This window comes from Thunnus thynnus, chromosome 6 (genome assembly GCF_963924715.1).
Source record: "Thunnus thynnus chromosome 6, fThuThy2.1, whole genome shotgun sequence".
Classification (NCBI taxonomy): domain Eukaryota; kingdom Metazoa; phylum Chordata; class Actinopteri; order Scombriformes; family Scombridae; genus Thunnus; species Thunnus thynnus.
Window position 1 is genome coordinate 10088178 of NC_089522.1, and position 16333 is coordinate 10104510.

Below are 16333 nucleotides of genomic sequence, written 5' to 3' on the forward strand. Positions count from 1 at the left end.
GTGTGTGTGTGTGTGTGTGTGTGTGTGTGTGTGTGTCAGAGAGAGAAATGGAAAACCAGCCGGTCCTGGATCAGTGTGGATGGTGAGAGGGAGGGGACATTGGGGACAGGAGGGGGTTTCAGGGTGTGAGCCAAACGTAGCCTGCAGCAGGTCAGTCTGTGTAGAGGGAGGGCAGAGAAGAAGCTCGGGGCCATGCTGCGCATCACTCATTATTGTCCTGCACCGAGAGACGACCTGTGACTCCACTGAGCGCCGTCATGGCCAAAAAGGGCCCCGGGGCCACTTCAGTGTCAGCGCTGTCACGTAGCCGAGGACGCAGCCTCGGATGTCTAAACGAGGAGGGACGGCGGTGGTGGACTCGACTCAGGCGCACAGTTGTGAAACACTATGAAGGCGAAAGCATCTGAGGGTCTCTGTGCGCCACAGTGAGAACCATGGATCACTTTTCCCGGAGAAAGCGGGTCGGTCTGCTGAAACCGCTGCTGAGTCTGTCTCTTGTCTTTGCGTCTTTTCTGATGATCCACAAGCTGAAAGTGGCGGAGAAGGATGGAGTGGGAGTTAAACATATGAGGGATGCTGACTGGTGCGGATCCGACTGTTTTTCATTAAAGAAGGGGGCTGTGAAAACTAGTTTGGGGAGCTCAAACTCTCCGGCACTCAGCAGCGATTTGGATGCGCAACGGGTCTCTAACGGGACTCCGGCATCCTGGGACGCGCAGGTTCTCAACTGCAGCGAGGACGCGACGGTGAGGACCAAGGACTGGTTCCGGCGATTGGACCCGAGATTTCACCAGTTTGTCCTGCATAGACACTGCAGGTATTTCCCGATGCTCATCAACCACCCGGAAAAGTGCACGGACGGAGAGGTGCACCTCCTCATGGTGGTCAAGTCCGTCATCGAGCAGCACGACCGGCGGGAGGCTGTGCGTAAAACCTGGGGCAAGGAGCACACCGTGGATGGGAAGAAAATCAGAACTTTATTTCTCTTGGGAAGTCCGACGACTGGTAAAGACACCAAGAACCTCCAGAAGCTGATCGAGTACGAGGACCAGATATACGGGGACATCCTGCAGTGGGACTTCATGGACACCTTCTTCAACCTGACCCTCAAAGAGGTCAACTTTCTCAAATGGTTCGACGTCTACTGTTCCGGGGTGCAGTTCATATTCAAAGGAGATGATGATGTGTTTGTGAACACGCACAACCTGCTGGACCTCATCGGCTTCAAAGTTGAGGATCGCAAAGAGGCCGACTTGTTTGTTGGGGACACCATCTCCAAGGCGATCCCGATCCGAAACAGGCAGAGTAAATACTACATTCCCAAAGAGCTTTATGATAAGCCATACCCCCCTTATGCCGGGGGTGGGGGGTTTCTCATGTCCTCCCAGCTGGCCAGGAGGCTCTTCGTGGTCTCAGAGGGCTTGGAGTTGTACCCCATTGACGATGTGTTTTTGGGGATGTGTCTGCAGAAGCTCCACCTGACCCCTGAGATGCACCCGGGCTTCAGGACCTTCGGCATCACCAGGCGCAGGGTGAGCCCCATGAACAGCGAGCCCTGCTTTTATAAAAACCTCATCGTGGTGCACAAACTGAGCGCGCAGGAGCTGCTCCGGATGTGGAGCGTGGTGCACAATGAGGACCTGGTTTGTGCGCAAAGGACCTCGATATGACTGTCAATTTAAACATGTTCAAACATGTAAATCAATTCACCAAAGCTGAACTGATAGATGGAAAACACAGAAGAAGACTCGTGTTTTTAAATGGTCATACTTGATGATTTTTACACTTTTTCACTGAATCTGCTCAGTCGTGTAGTTTGGGGGGTGGGGGGTTATTGCACCAGGCAAAAAAACATCATAAAAATATACTTTTCCATCAAAACAGTGTTCTGGTTGGACTTCCTCTTACTACTGTACTGTATGTTCTGCTACTTTGATGTTCCAACCACTAAGACACAACTCCGCAGTGTGTCAACACCAAAGAAATGTCTCTAGGTTTCTGATTCTTGGGGCTATTTCAGTCTCATCTCTCCGGTGTCTTCAGATACAGATTTCATTTAATAGAAGGTATTCAGTTGTACTGGTTTAAGTGCGTGTTTGTGCAGGCATGAATAAGACTTGACGTGTTACTGTACATCCAAGTGTTCTACTGAAACTGCTGATTTTATCGTAATTTCTCTGATTTCAGGATTTCTGTCACAGTCCACTACACTCGCAGTACGTAGTGGACTCACTGCACTCAACACACAACAAACTGGTGCATTTATAGCCGGGTGATTATTGTGTAGGGTGCTGAAATTATAACAATCAAATGATTTGAGGTTGTTGGGTTTTTTTTTTAAAGTTAATATATTGTTTTATCTCAGTTTTTATTTTCAAAGTGTTTATTCATTTGTGTATGATTTTCAGAAACAGTCCAAAAACCAAAGAAGCTGAAGGGCTGTACAGTCATACTGTAGATTAATGTATGATAGTGTAAATAAAACCGGAGCTCTCTGTCAACATACTGAATGAATGTTGCAGCATTTGTTTGGTGGTGGTGAACAGCACGTTGCTTTGATATGTGTTTCTGTGTATGTGTCCTTGTATACTGTAGTGTTAGTTTCACAATCTAACTTTAGATTGTGAAACAGACGTACTGTTAGAGGTGCTAGCCGCAGCTAACTTTAAGTTTAAATAGTATCTGGCATGTGAAACCACATTTGCAATGTTCAGCTTAATCTAGCTTTATTTAAACAAATACAGATACCTTTGCAGAAAAAAAATAGTTATTATTCAGAAAATACTGACTGCTACGCACATAAAAGCCCAACAAAATATCCACTGTTGCAATTATTCTCAATACAGAAACATATTAAAGCCAACGTGATGAACTGGGAGGATAGAAACCAAGTATACTCTTTTATACATCATCTATGTTGAGGTTGTTTACTCTAATAATACAACAGATAGTGCTATCACACAATAATTATAAAGAATTCACACTACTAACATAACAATTTGCAAAAGTATATGTAAAAAATCTCAATTTTTAGGATGTTTCTGTCAGTCGAGAGTTTCACAGATGTGCATTCTGACTTGGCTGTAGATGAATAACAGTTATATTACAATCAACAATCATCATCATAACACTGCGTAGTACAATATAAGTAGTAACATAGTGATAAAAATGCATCATGTGAATCATTGTCACGCTACGTTTCTCAGTTTAAAGCCACTGAAGTGCTTGAAACTGTTTGCTGGAATCAGTGATATTCAACAGAAGTAGTTCTACTGTTTACATTCATCTCCACTCTGCTCCTCTCTACATTTTAATAATTCTGTCGTCTCTCTTGCTAGACTAGTCGAGCATATAAAACTGTGCTAAAGATTGTCAGTAGGCATTCGGCAGGGAAATAAATTAAATCCATAATGTATATACTGGAAATTCAGCAGTGAAGCATCTTCCCTTTGGCAAAGTGCTACTTTATTCTTTCTATAATATATAACTTAAGACAAGAAATGAAAAGAAACATGTAAACAGAGGTGAAGCTGACAGTAAAGCTACATTCAGGTCGTCGATGGCTTTGGGACTGAAGCATTTGCAGCTGGAGTGTTGCCACGGGAGCAGAAAGTCTGCTTTAACTAAACCTCAACCTCATTCCCTCTCTCCTATCATTACTGCTTTACAAGAAGTGTTTGTATGAATCACTCACTTCTGATAAGATGCATTGATTGATTACATATTTATTGAAGAACTGATTGACGCTACGCTGGTTGTCTATGGGAAGCTCTCAACCTAAATCCCTAATCTATATCCTGGGTTTTACTGGAGAGTTTGTGGTCTAAATGCTGTTTTTACTAACATACAGAAAGTTTTTGAAGGTAAAATTGCCCATTTTTTACCATTTTGCCATTAAATGTTCATATTTTTAGCAGCATTAGACACCTTGTGCAGCTGTAAAGGGGCCACTCAGCCTGTGAAAACAGCTGTAAAATGTCTTCTATGGCTCTGGAGGAGCTTTGTCAAGTCTTAGATAATACCCCTCTGATGATGATGTCATCGCGGTTATCTCGGCGTGGGCTTGAACACACATAGAAAGCCTGTGTTACAAACTGGAAGTGTGGAGTTTATAAGTCGTGGGTATTTACCGGACAGACAGGGGTTGTGTCCAAAATCTCCCCCTCATTCACTTTTTCACTTCTCTCTTCATAACAGATACTCAGCAGTTTACTCTTAAGTAAGCAGTAAACTGAGAATTCGGACACTTGTGAATTATCGTCATTTTGCGTCATCACTGACAGATGTAGAGTTGCGCAACAATATTTTGCACATCTATAAAATGTGAATTATCACGTTGTGGGGTAGCATATACGTCACAAACATTATTTTGTTGTTCCATTGTGGGACTCTGAGGGCACTAAGAATTCAGACACTCAAATAAAATGGCAGAGGGTAAATACAGTACACTACAGAGTAAAAAACACACTATGTGACTACATTATGATAAATGTAGAATCCATATGGATTAAAAAAAGTCTATCTCATGTGAGTCTCCCAGCTTTATGGAAGTGAAATACTATATCAATGGACTACCTCCATTTACGCTGTAAAATTTCTCACAATGAGAGTGAAAGGCTTAAAAATCAGTAAATCTGTAAGGAGATATCAGTAAACAGCAGTGTGCTCGTGTTTATTTTCCCGGTAGTTGTGTGACGCCAGAGGCTAGATGTATAGACAAAAGAGACAAAAGATCTAATCTCAGTGAGTCTAGATGTCTCTTCTCTGTGTGGAGTTTCGTATGACTAGAATTTCATTTGAGTTCATACAGTAAATCAACAGTGTCTTGTTGAGTGAATATGTGACACAAATACATACATACAATCCTTCTTTTTCTCTTACAGTCTTAAAAAAAGATGTTAACACATTGGTGGCTTCAATCAAAAGTCTGTATTGGCCTTTAAAATCCTATTTCATACCTCTGAAACCTATCGGATGTCTTCTCTAAAAGTGCCTCTATGCAGGAACATGGGAGCAGGAAATATGTGGATTAGGGTCGGGGCTATTACAAGGGTGTTTGTTGCTGTTGGGTTCCTCCTCTGGGTGCTGGTGGGGGTTCCTAGGGTGCTTCAAACCAGTTTCAGCGCTTCCCTGGTGTATGTCCTCTGGCCAGGGGTGCCAGGGCCGGGATCCGGCTTCCTCTTCCCATAGGCCTGGCTCTGGCCCCGACCGACCAGGCCTGCTTCAGCTTGGCTCCACCAACAGCCCTGCCTGGACAGACACACACACACACACACAAAATGAAAACCATTGTAAGAACTTTAACACAGAGGGAACTCCAGTGTTCTTGTGTATTATTTACCACCAAACAAAACAGCCTGCATCACCTCTGATTTGAATATAAACAGGAAAGCTTCATGCCGTCAGCAGCTGGTGGGGATGCAGCTACATACTGTGAGAGATGCTCTCTTCTAATTAATAGTGTGAGGTTACTGAGTACTGTGGTCACATCACAAGGCTTACTTTCAATTTACAGTAAGCCACTAATTGTCTCCTGTAAACCTACTAGTGGAATTAGGAAAAACGTTTCAGTGATGGAAAACATCAGTGATGGAAAAAAGTACACAGAAAGTAAACAGAAAAAGTAGCAAGGCCACACTGTAAAATACTCCTGCAAGTCCTGCAGTGAAAACTGTAGTCAACTCTAAGTGCAGAGGATTTAGCAGCTACAAAAAAAAGCAAAAGCAAGTTTTCCCACAGTATTTCATAGCAGAGGTGGAACATCTCGCTTGAAATGAAGACAAACCTCACTAACATCATACAAAATGAATACACTTTTATAGATTTAAACATGAACGTTAGGGGGGAAAGGGCGGAGGTGATATTTCACACATCAAATGCCACACATTTACTGTGGTGTGACAACTGTTAATGCTGTCATCTATTAAGTAGATTGATCAGGACACAAGATCTGAGTGGCTGGGGGACGCCCTGGGGGGGCGGGGGGGGTTGTTCTTATACCTACAACATTGTTAACAGAGGGACTGATTTCTGATAAGCTGAGTAACAAAGAATAATTGTTGACATTATGTTTACTGTCACAATAAACATTGTGTAATGATGTGGCAACCTGTAAATAGACCTTGAGAAACTAGCTCTTTGCAGGCTGCCAAATCATGACTGTTAGAAATGCCACAGAAGGCAACTTCTCTATCTTCACTCCTGTACAACACAGTCAAAAAAAACTGGCCTGAGACAGTTCATTTAATTTTTTAATTAACTATCTAAGCAGTAACAGTTACAACCACTACTATGATTGTGAAATATCACCAAAAATGGATATGCAAACTCCAAACGATATGTCGCTATTTTTATATTCCTCATTCTGTACTCTGAGGCAGGAAAAGCTGCAACATGAAATTTTACCAACAAGGATGGGCACTTTCTTTGGCTCTCACTGAGCATTGGGGAGGTAGGTGTAAGCAGAGGGACTATGAATGCTTTACCTTGTACTGGCTGGGTTCTCTGGGACACCGCAGTCCTGCGTGAGTTTTGTTTACAGCCGTCTCTGCCCATGAGGTGAGCCTTCCAGGCCTGGAACAGGGACAAAGTAGCTCAGTGAGTCGGTTCCTCTCCTGGGTACTTTCTCGATCGGGACAACCACGAGTGACTGTAGGCCCAGTCAAGGCCCGGATGGCTGCCCTCCCTCCCACTAACACTGCAGTCTTTCATTGGCTCTACACTCAGGACTCTGGCAACGAGAGTGTGACTTTCTGGAGGTTTTTTTTAAGGGTGTGTGAGGTGAGAGACGGCGTGTTGTAAATCAGTTTTTGAATGAAATCACATAGTGTCACTGTACATTTGGATATGATATCTTAATGTGTCATATCTTGACCTTCTTGGACAGTATGTGGCTTGCAGTGATAATGACTGATAAGCTAACACTCAAGACAACACAATGTTGAAGAATTTCAATGTGTAATCATTAACAATTCATTTTATTTTTACCTAAAACTATTTTTAGACCAACAACATTGCAGACAAAGAGACATATTGATTTTTAATAAGCACAGTAACAAATGATAACAGACTTCTTTCACAACAGACATTATGTCATAACAGGAACGACACAAGTGTAATTAATATCATTAATTAAGACTGTATTCCAGCTAGATGTGCCAGAACAGAGTCATCATTAATATTAGTTACAGCTGAGCGTTTACTGCCAGAAGTCTAACTGTATTCTGTAAAAGAGGAAGATTTAACACTAAATCTAATAATGTGGGGAAATGCTGCTGCACTGCTCTCAATGGATTTAGACTTCTAAGCAAAATGAACATCAGACACACCAGTCAGTGAAATCACAGCAGGTGTTTCTCAAAAAAAAGGCAGGCAACACGATTCTGGTCTCACCAAAAAGACAGTGATGTTCAAAGCTTTACTAAATGTAGACTACTTCTTATGGTTCTTCTTCTTCAGACTTTTTATATTTATTCTTTTTTACTTTTTTATTTTATTCATTTTTTATTATTTTTTATACATTAAACTAACTGCTGCTACTGCTTCTATTAACATAAAATACGTTACTTCTTGTCAGCAAGAAGTCAAATCATTAATTGTTTGGTATAAGTGGGCAAAAGAATATGGCAAAACAGACCTTTGTTTATATGAAAAAAAGGGTTATTACTTTTTGTTCACAACTTTCTGTTTATCAGGTATTTCATAGCTTTCCGTCTGAATCAAATCAGAAATCAGTTCTATGTTCAAGATGCATTAAGTAATAAATGATCTCTGTCAAACTATCAGGCTTTCATCTGGTTACAGCTTCTTGAGAGTCTTGTATTGTGATTTTTCATCAGTAGCTCTCACAGTTGAACGTGGGTAACTCTCTTTACTTTTCTGTTCCTCATAGCAAGCACAGAAGTACCATAATTTGGTTGATATATCTATGTTTCATCACTGACTCATGATATTATCTCCTCCTACAAGACTCACAACATATCAAACTGAAGTCAGAGGTTTTAATCCCCCATTTGGATTCTTGTATTTGAGTTTTGTCCAAAAAGTTTTATTGCCTAACTGCTGCTGCTAACTGGGACAGACAGAGGTGGGGCGGGTGCTGGCTGAGTGGCTCTTTGATAGACAAACTGCATTATTTAGACTCCACAATGACAGAAACCACAACGAGAGACGAGAAAAGAAAGACAGCTCGATTGTTACATCTTTCAGTGGGGCAGAGAATCTCGCACACTACATATCCACTTTATTCTTCTTCTCTTCACGCAGAAAGTAGACAGATACTAAGGATTAGTGTTGGATTAGCAGCTCCAAAGGTGCTGAGATATGAGCAGTTTACTTAAGTGAGATAAGGATAAACTATTCTCCCTGTGGTTATATTATATTACATTCGATATTTAGGTTGTATTGAGTCTATGCCCATAATATGCGGATACCCATTTTGATGACATTTCCTAATTGATTAATATTGAAGTGGAGATATCCAGTAAATGTTTAACTGCAACCATTTCCTGTTACAGATCGAATATTGCCCGTATAATACACAATGGTGAGCTACCACAGCAGGAAACCACTACTGCCACTAAAGCTGGAATTAAAGGACAGTACGTCTAACAGTAGGTCTAATTTCAGAATGATTAACTTTTGCTCAGTGTTAAGAAAGAACTGCATTATCCTCAATCACCCTTTCTACAAAAAAGTTTTAGGGAAAGCACTGCTATCAAATATCTGTCTTATCCATACACAGTTAATCTTGACATGTCTGTCTTCAATTCTCCTTAAAACTAACAAGAATTTGAAGAATGTGGTGGTATTTTCTTCATCTTGAGACAAATGAAACAGACGATTAGGAACAAAGGCTTCTCCTCCTTTGAAGTCTTTGGAGCTAACAATAGCGGTATTTTACCTCAACACCTGTTTGCTCCTCAAGCCTTATATTAGATGCTTTCTAGTTTGTGTGTCGATATAAAAGGAAAAGAGAAAAGCACACAGCGTGAAGTTCACGCCCATGTTTTGTGAAAACCTTAACGAAATAGTTTGGCATTTTGGGAATGCGCTTATTAGCCTTAATGCCAAGAATTAGATAAGAAGATTTATACCACTTTCATATCTGTGTGTTAAATGTGAAGCTACAGCCAGCAGACGGTTAGCTTAGCTCACCATGAAGACAGAACAGTTAGCTTGGTTCTGTAATGGTAAAAAAAAAAAAAAAAAGATCTACGTACTTTTAAAGCTCTCTATTTTACAGATTATATCTCATTTGTTCAATCTTTATAAAAACAAGTTGGTTTTAAGGGCGGTTTTTTGTTGGACTACAGACACAATGAAGTCACTGCGCCTCGCCCAGAAATGGTCTGGCACATAAACCACCTTAAAACCACAACTTGTAGTTTCACCCTTTTTTTTGTACTGATTAAACAAACAAGATATAACATGTTAAGTAGTGAGCTTTACAGGTGCTGGCAGGTGTATTTTGTCTTTATGCTAAGCTAAGCTAACGGTGTACTGGCTGTAGCATCATATTTAACACACACACATATGAAAGTGGCATCCATCTTCTCATCTAACTCTCGGCAAAAGGTTTAAGTGCTAAAATGTTTAACTATTCCTTTCATGGAAGCCACAGTTACCACCAGCTTTTTTTTCCTTTTTTGACTATTAAAATAATAGATGGATATTTTTATTATCTAGGAGGCAGCTTTGTACTAGTGGTCCAGTGTAAATTCTGCTGCAAAATTTTCTTTATAGATTTATCGATGAAAAGGACACAGAATCTCACCTCCTCTCCAGGCATGAAGTTGTTGTGACACAAAGGACAGTGGTTGGAGCCTTTACCCGAGGTGGGGGCTGAAACAGAAACACAACACCTTTAAGCCATCTGTTATACAATTACGGAAAAGGTCCCTAAAAAAACCAAAGAGTAAAATGATAAAATTACACCAATTAGGAAGAACTGTCAAAGACAACAAAGCACCTTTGAGGAATGGGAACATAAAGGTTAGCACAATCTATCCAAACTCACAATTCAAATTTCATTGTCTGTTGAAGAGACCTGCTCTCTTTCTTCAGGCTAGTAGGTACAGTTACAGTAAACAAAGAAAAAAGAAAAGGTGACGTCAGCTTTAAGATAGTAAATCCTGGCGACAGGGCTCGGTAGTTTACAGAAAACTTACAGAACCAACATTATGAAACACACTGACTTTTGAGAAGCATTGTGAAAACACTTGGGGCATATTTTCAGGATCAGCATGTTTTCAAGAGGTGTCCAGCACTGTGGGATAAACTAAGGTCAGCTTCAAAAATTCAGGCTGGGAAGAATCAAGGTAAAATCCAGGATGAAAGATAGATAAGTAGAAGTATGTTTATTCAACCAAGGTTGGTGAATCAATGTTTCAGGAAATGTGTCTTTTTAGGACGAATGTAATGGTTAATCTAAATGAGGAAATTATATTTTTTTGTTTTAGTTTTTTTTGTGTGCTCTGTGAGAGAGGGAACGTGAGCTTTGAGTACAAGTTATTAGAAAAAAAATGCTCTGACAAAATGTGAGACATAAATTAAATAAACTGTTTATTATACTCATAAACTGGGTAATATCAAGTGCAGTTGCCAGCAATCATGATAACTGGAGTTGGAGGACAATCAACGGCAGTTAGGCAAGGTGCTTCCTGGAGACCAAGTCAACAAACTCGGGTGACGGATGCAACAAGACAAACCCAAGTAGCCTCATAGCTATGAAACACTCACAAGACATCAATCAGTAAATGAATTTCAGTCTGAAATATTGCAAACTTGACAGACGTCTTGACAGTGCTGACTATCCAAAATGGAGGAAGCCATCATTTAAGCTGTTTATCATATTGGGGACTATTTTCATGGAAGCCCAACAACAGCGCTCCAACAGTTTGGTATTTTCCTGACCTTGAAACTTGTTGCTTGTCTGTGTGGTACTTTGGTGACCAGCGCAGAGCGCACGGTACACAGGTGGGAGAAGACTTGCAGACAGGTGGGAGGTTCATTCAAATAAAGCAACTCAAAGCGAGTTGTTGTACTTTGGTTGAAATTTGGTCTGAGATATGCTGAAAACAAGACTTCTCAGAACCACGTCTCTCACCTATCATCTTCCCGGGGTCAATCTACACTTTCCAATAAGGACAAAATGCAAAAAAAAAAATTCTAAAAAAGAAAATAACAAACAAAACAAAAACAACAAACAAACCAACCATAAAACATTTTCAGAAATGTTCAAATGAGAGTCTGAGAACTCACGGTTGCAGGCGGGACCCTGGACATGTCGAGACAGGTCTTCAGTGGCCACAGCCTCCGAGCAGCGTGGGCACTGGCTGAACTTGGAACTGCTTTCACATTCACCCAGTAGGTGCTCTGTGAGGCTGGCTATCTCGACTACCTGCGAACACAACGCAGAGCTGCACACAAAGTCTTCAAGCTTTATTACTGATGTGATGATTAAACATCTGATTCCTTCCTTCCTTGTTTCAAGAGGATTAAAAATGTGCCAACCCTTTTGAAAATATAACAACCTACCTGTCTACATTCATCACAGCGTCTCAGCATAGGACAGTTTTTCCAGTAGTGAAGGTCCAATCCATCCTCTGTGAATGACTCATCCTTTTTACCGCAGAATATACACAAGCTGAAACAGAGTGTGTAGATCATATCAGATAACAAACTATAAAAGAATCAGCCTTGGTACTGGAACACTAACTGCGCGCTACTGTAGGTCTCCATTGGGTGATGAGTTACTTACTTGTCCAGATAAGTGATAGATTGTTGGACGTCTACAGAGTGTGCTATCTCGTTCTGGGGCAATTTTGTGACAGCTGGAAATTAAGAAGATTAAGAAGACAGTATCTGTTACTTGTCATGACTGGAGGCCACAATTCTAACCAACTAAAGACTTTACAGAACTTAAAAATGATGTAAAGGCAGAGTAGACTCATGCCAGACTTGTAAGGAGCATAATTTTGTTTACAGAGCTCTGTACATGTAAGCTTTGATGACTTGAGTGATTCCTTCATGCCAAGTTGTGAGGATACACAGGCAAATGTAATAATACACCACAAAACTAAACTAGCAACAAATGAAAACTTTTTAGTTAAAATAAAATCTAAATTCAAGTTGTAATCAACAAGATGTTCTTATATTTTCTTGCTATGTTTGCTGTTAAGTGGGTTATTGGTGTGGCTTGCCTGGACTCTTCTGTTTATAGCTTCACAGAAGAAATAATTGGTAGCCTCAGTGTCATGCCTTAGATATTAATATACTGCCTTCCAATGGATCTTTTGTTTGTACCATACTTGGGGTTCAAGTGGTTAAACTCTTGAGGACACTGTTGCTGGGACAACAAAAGTAAACGCTGTGAGGATCCTTCTGTTCGTTGAAAATGGTCAGTGTATGATTAGTGTTTTTTTGCATTTCAATGCCTTTCTGAAGAAACAAAAACAAAGAATAGGGACAAAAGAAACAGACTTCCATTTATGTCACAAGTTGTGACCTTGAAGATACCTTAAAATTTTCACTTGGAAAGTTGTTAAATGGACCTACAATAGTAGGTTGTTCATATGAGCAGGTCACATCTGAATGCATTAGTGTTTGCATGACTCAAAAGACTGCATCTTCACCATACTGTTGTTTTGTGACATAAATCAATCAATGCGAGTAGGTACTGAGACGTGTCTGTCTGATTGTGCACATACTTGCTTTACCAGCCTTCTGGGACTCTTTTTCAACTTTGGGAACTTCTTTCTTGGCCATTTGTCCTTTGGTGCTTTCATTGCCTCTTTCCTTTATAAGCAGACAGACAAATATGAATGAATGTAAGAGAGCACATTTCTAAAAAGACAAGCTATCACACAAGAAAACCTCTACACAACTTTATCTGTCAGTTGTGGATTAATGGTGGAACTGCTCTTCATAAGACTCTCATGTATAATAATATAATGTACGAATGATGTTATCTGTACATGTGAATAACTGAGTTTCTGACCACCTACAGTGTAAAGCTTCTACCAAGTCTGTGTGGAGTCATAAATACAAAGTAGTAGCCATTATGAGAGGTGATGTAATTGCAGTCTGATGACAGCTCCACCTACTGTGATCTCTTTCAAGGCAGCCAGCTGCTCCTGAAGTGCGTGGATCTCCTCCTTCTCCCTTTGCCCATCCTGTTGACCACCGCCCTTCTTCAAAGTCTGGGTGAAAAGTGACAAGCCATTAGCCTCAAAGTCAAAGTCAATTTGTCTATCATTTCCTCTCTGGTTGCTTCCTTTCTTCTCTCTTTCCCCAATTCTTCTTCATTCTGCAATAGATAGTTGCTATAATTTCAGTGTCACAGGTCTTTCTTGTTCACCACGCCAGCTAACAGCTCTGCAGACTTGGAGCTGCAGTGATGTGGTGTGATTGTGTTGGCAACAGCTCACACAGATGAGACCAGACATTTTAGAAGTTGAGCGCTACTCAACAGCATGACCATTACGTAATGGGAACGCTAGGTCTCTAATAATGCCAGTAAGAAATTAAGTTTGGTCATTGGGTGACTCACAAACTTTATGGTAAAAAAATATTGCACCATGCCAGCTTTGGAACATAAGCTTCCTTGTTTACTGGCTACATTTGTGATAAAAAGTACACAACAACAGATGCTGTGTGATTTTGATAAAATGAAAAAAGTATGTCTGGTTTGTTGGTAGTGCAATTTCACATAGTTGGTGATGAAATTGAGGTTTTGAAATAAGTGAAACACTGTATCTACTTGATACCATCAGCAGACACATGCATGGATCAAGTACAGCTTATTTGTTTAACCAGATGAGTAAAAGAAAGACTGAGAGAGAGTGCCAGTGCTGGCTTTAGTGGAAGAAATTAGCTGTCTGTGCAACATGAAACCCCTCATCCTCTTCCCTGTTACTGCCAGCTTAAAAAATAAAAAGACATGACATAATGTATTCTCCTCTAAAAGCTCATCTCTTTTCAGCTTTAGAGATTGCTCGCATCTGCCACGTCTAACAGTCTGCCATCTACCAGCTGCTCCTCGCTGACAACAATCTGTTTGAACAGAACAGTGTGAACACACCCTTTGGCTGGCAGTTTGATGCACATAATTTTACCACAGTGAATACAGATGCCATATAAATGTTAGAATGTTACATATATGTTTTGTTATATATGTATAAATAGGATATTTCTAATATCTCCTTTTAAAGTGACGAAGATGTCAAGTATGTCAAGTAATGAGAGATTAATTCGCAGTGAAGAAAAAAAAGACACTTCTTGCCTGAGTGTCCACCAGCTTTCCATCGATCTTGGCAAAGCCATCGAAGAGGGTTTTGTAGAGGAAGTTCTTCCGTGTGGCAGCATTGTTGGGTGGAAGGTAGCTGAGAACAGCACTTCTGTGCTGCTGGTACATGGATAAGATGATGCGGACTGCCAGCTCTCGAACCGCAGACGCACTGTGCTCCAGCGCCGCTGTACAGAACTGACAGAAGACAAAAAGCTTTCTATTAACATGTGAACGCTGAAAAGTAACAGAATGTTGAGTAACTGACTGAGGATGTTACTGTTAAAACATCCAGTATGTCATTAGGTAATTTCAACATTGATCTATATCTGGAAGGCAGGGGCAATGTTGCTGCCATTGGTAGAACTGAGTGGATCAGCATAAAACGTGGAGTCCCCCAGGGTTCAATTTTTGGACCTCTATTATTCGACTTCCTGGTTTTCAAACAAACTCCAGGAGGACTGAGCACATTATTCCTATTGTTTAATCTTTTCTTGTTGGTCCTTTAGATCTTTAGGAAAAAAGAAAAGAAAGGATTTCTCTGGGGGGAGCAGCAATCAGCTAAAGACAGACAGAACCGACTTCCCGATGATCTTAAATGCACGTCAACTTTAGCCACTTTCAAATGTAAATGAAAAACTCTACTGAATTCCTTTGCCTTTGATTTTTTTCTCTACTGTCTTTTTTTTTAACCTTTATTGTGTTTTTAAATGTTGTTCTAGTGCATTTTTGGCCTTGTGTAAAGCAGTTTACATTGCCTGTGTTTGACAGGTGGCATAAAGTTAACCTTGCCTTGTCTTACCCACAATACTCTATGGTGAGGAAAAAGTGCAGGCTACAGTCAATATTCAGAGCATCTTGCTTTTAAATAGAATTTAATTCTACAAAAGTGTTTCATGAAGCAATATTTGTTCTATCAGTCCAGTTTCATGTGCATAAGAACATCATTGTTGAGGCAGTCCTCTGAGAGAAGTACACATCATGACGTAAAAAGGGCCAATTATCCGACATAATCCCTGTGAAGAGAGTCGCAATACAATGGAAATCCCGCCAACAGAGAACATTAACATCCAAAGGTAAACTATGCACAAAGGCCACCCATCCCTTGCGCAACAGGCTCAGGGACAGGCTACCATTATTCTCTGTTGTCTCTGCTGACCACTTCTCATTTTAATTACAGGAAATTCAATCACCCCCTTTTTTCACTCTGGCTCCTGCCTCAGAGCAGATCACCCTGGTAACAGTGGAGGAAAAAGGAAAAATGTTCAAACCATAGCTGGGCTAACACTGTAGAGCTGTCAAAAGGGCTTGTGTCGTTGCAGCTGAAAAGTCGGTCTGTCTAGTTAGGTGACAAAGGCAAATAAATACCAGAGACACAGTATTTTTCCTGCAGTTCAACTGCATTTAATAAATAATTAAAGCAACTTGAACAGCTCACACAAACACTTTATACTTCCAGCCTCCGCCCAACACAACTGTCAACACAAGGACATTGTGTGTAGTCATACTTCTCTGTCTGCAGACACTTGGTTCCTATAAGATAATCTATAACAATACCACATATGGTGTCATACCTGTCTCGTAAAACTACCGGTTTTTGCATTTAGTTCCACTTTTCAAATAACTACACTTCCTAGAATCAGGGTCACCGTGTCTCAAAACTGATCAGTTGATCACACTTCTACACTGGATTAATGATCATCAAAGTATTAATACACTTGTAATTATCATTTTTTCCTCCACACTTAAAAGCTTCACAGCTAAAAGAGGTGATGAAAACAGCCACAGTGAAGGTTTTAGCCGTCAGTTTAAGGATTCAGCTTGAGTGTATTCAATTAATTAAAAGATATGACCTGTTGTTCTTCCTGTTTAGATGCAATGACGAGTATATGAAGGTACATATGTGTATATATGTAGAGGTAAATCTGTGTAGACAAGTATACTTTTTTCTTAACTTTTGGAGGGGAGATTTGATTGTAAAATTTATGGTTAAAAATGTAACTTAAAATGTTTTTATTGTAAATCTCAACCCATTTTACGTACCTT

The 16333-nt window shown here is 40.4% G+C and overlaps 2 protein-coding genes across 4 annotated transcripts in view; one reads left to right on the forward strand and one right to left on the reverse strand.

The window, feature by feature from the left end:
* Positions 1-2505, forward strand: b3gnt7l (UDP-GlcNAc:betaGal beta-1,3-N-acetylglucosaminyltransferase 7, like). Its single transcript, XM_067591623.1, has one exon. It carries the CDS (start codon positions 435-437, stop codon positions 1668-1670), a length of 1236 nt encoding a protein of 411 aa, XP_067447724.1. The 5' UTR covers positions 1-434; the 3' UTR covers positions 1671-2505.
* Positions 2506-2709: 204 nt separating this feature from the next.
* The window catches only part of cep104 (centrosomal protein 104), a 35717-nt gene continuing 22093 nt past the window's right edge, over positions 2710-16333 (reverse strand). For all 3 annotated transcript variants that reach the window (XM_067591621.1, XM_067591619.1, XM_067591620.1), the window contains exons 14-22: positions 14285-14485; positions 13107-13202; positions 12711-12798; positions 11762-11834; positions 11535-11647; positions 11263-11397; positions 9776-9843; positions 6486-6573; positions 2710-5250 (exon numbers count right to left, since the gene is read on the reverse strand). In XM_067591621.1, coding sequence (XP_067447722.1) covers positions 5120-5250; positions 6486-6573; positions 9776-9843; positions 11263-11397; positions 11535-11647; positions 11762-11834; positions 12711-12798; positions 13107-13202; positions 14285-14485 — 993 coding nt within the window. In that variant the 3' untranslated portion in view covers positions 2710-5119. The remainder of the gene's footprint in view (positions 5251-6485; positions 6574-9775; positions 9844-11262; positions 11398-11534; positions 11648-11761; positions 11835-12710; positions 12799-13106; positions 13203-14284; positions 14486-16333) is intronic.

What these genes read in the sequence shown, in the direction of transcription:
- b3gnt7l (XM_067591623.1), top strand. Translation starts at nt 435, where the DNA reads ATGGATCACTTTTCCCGGAGAAAGCGGGTCGGTCTGCTGAAACCGCTG.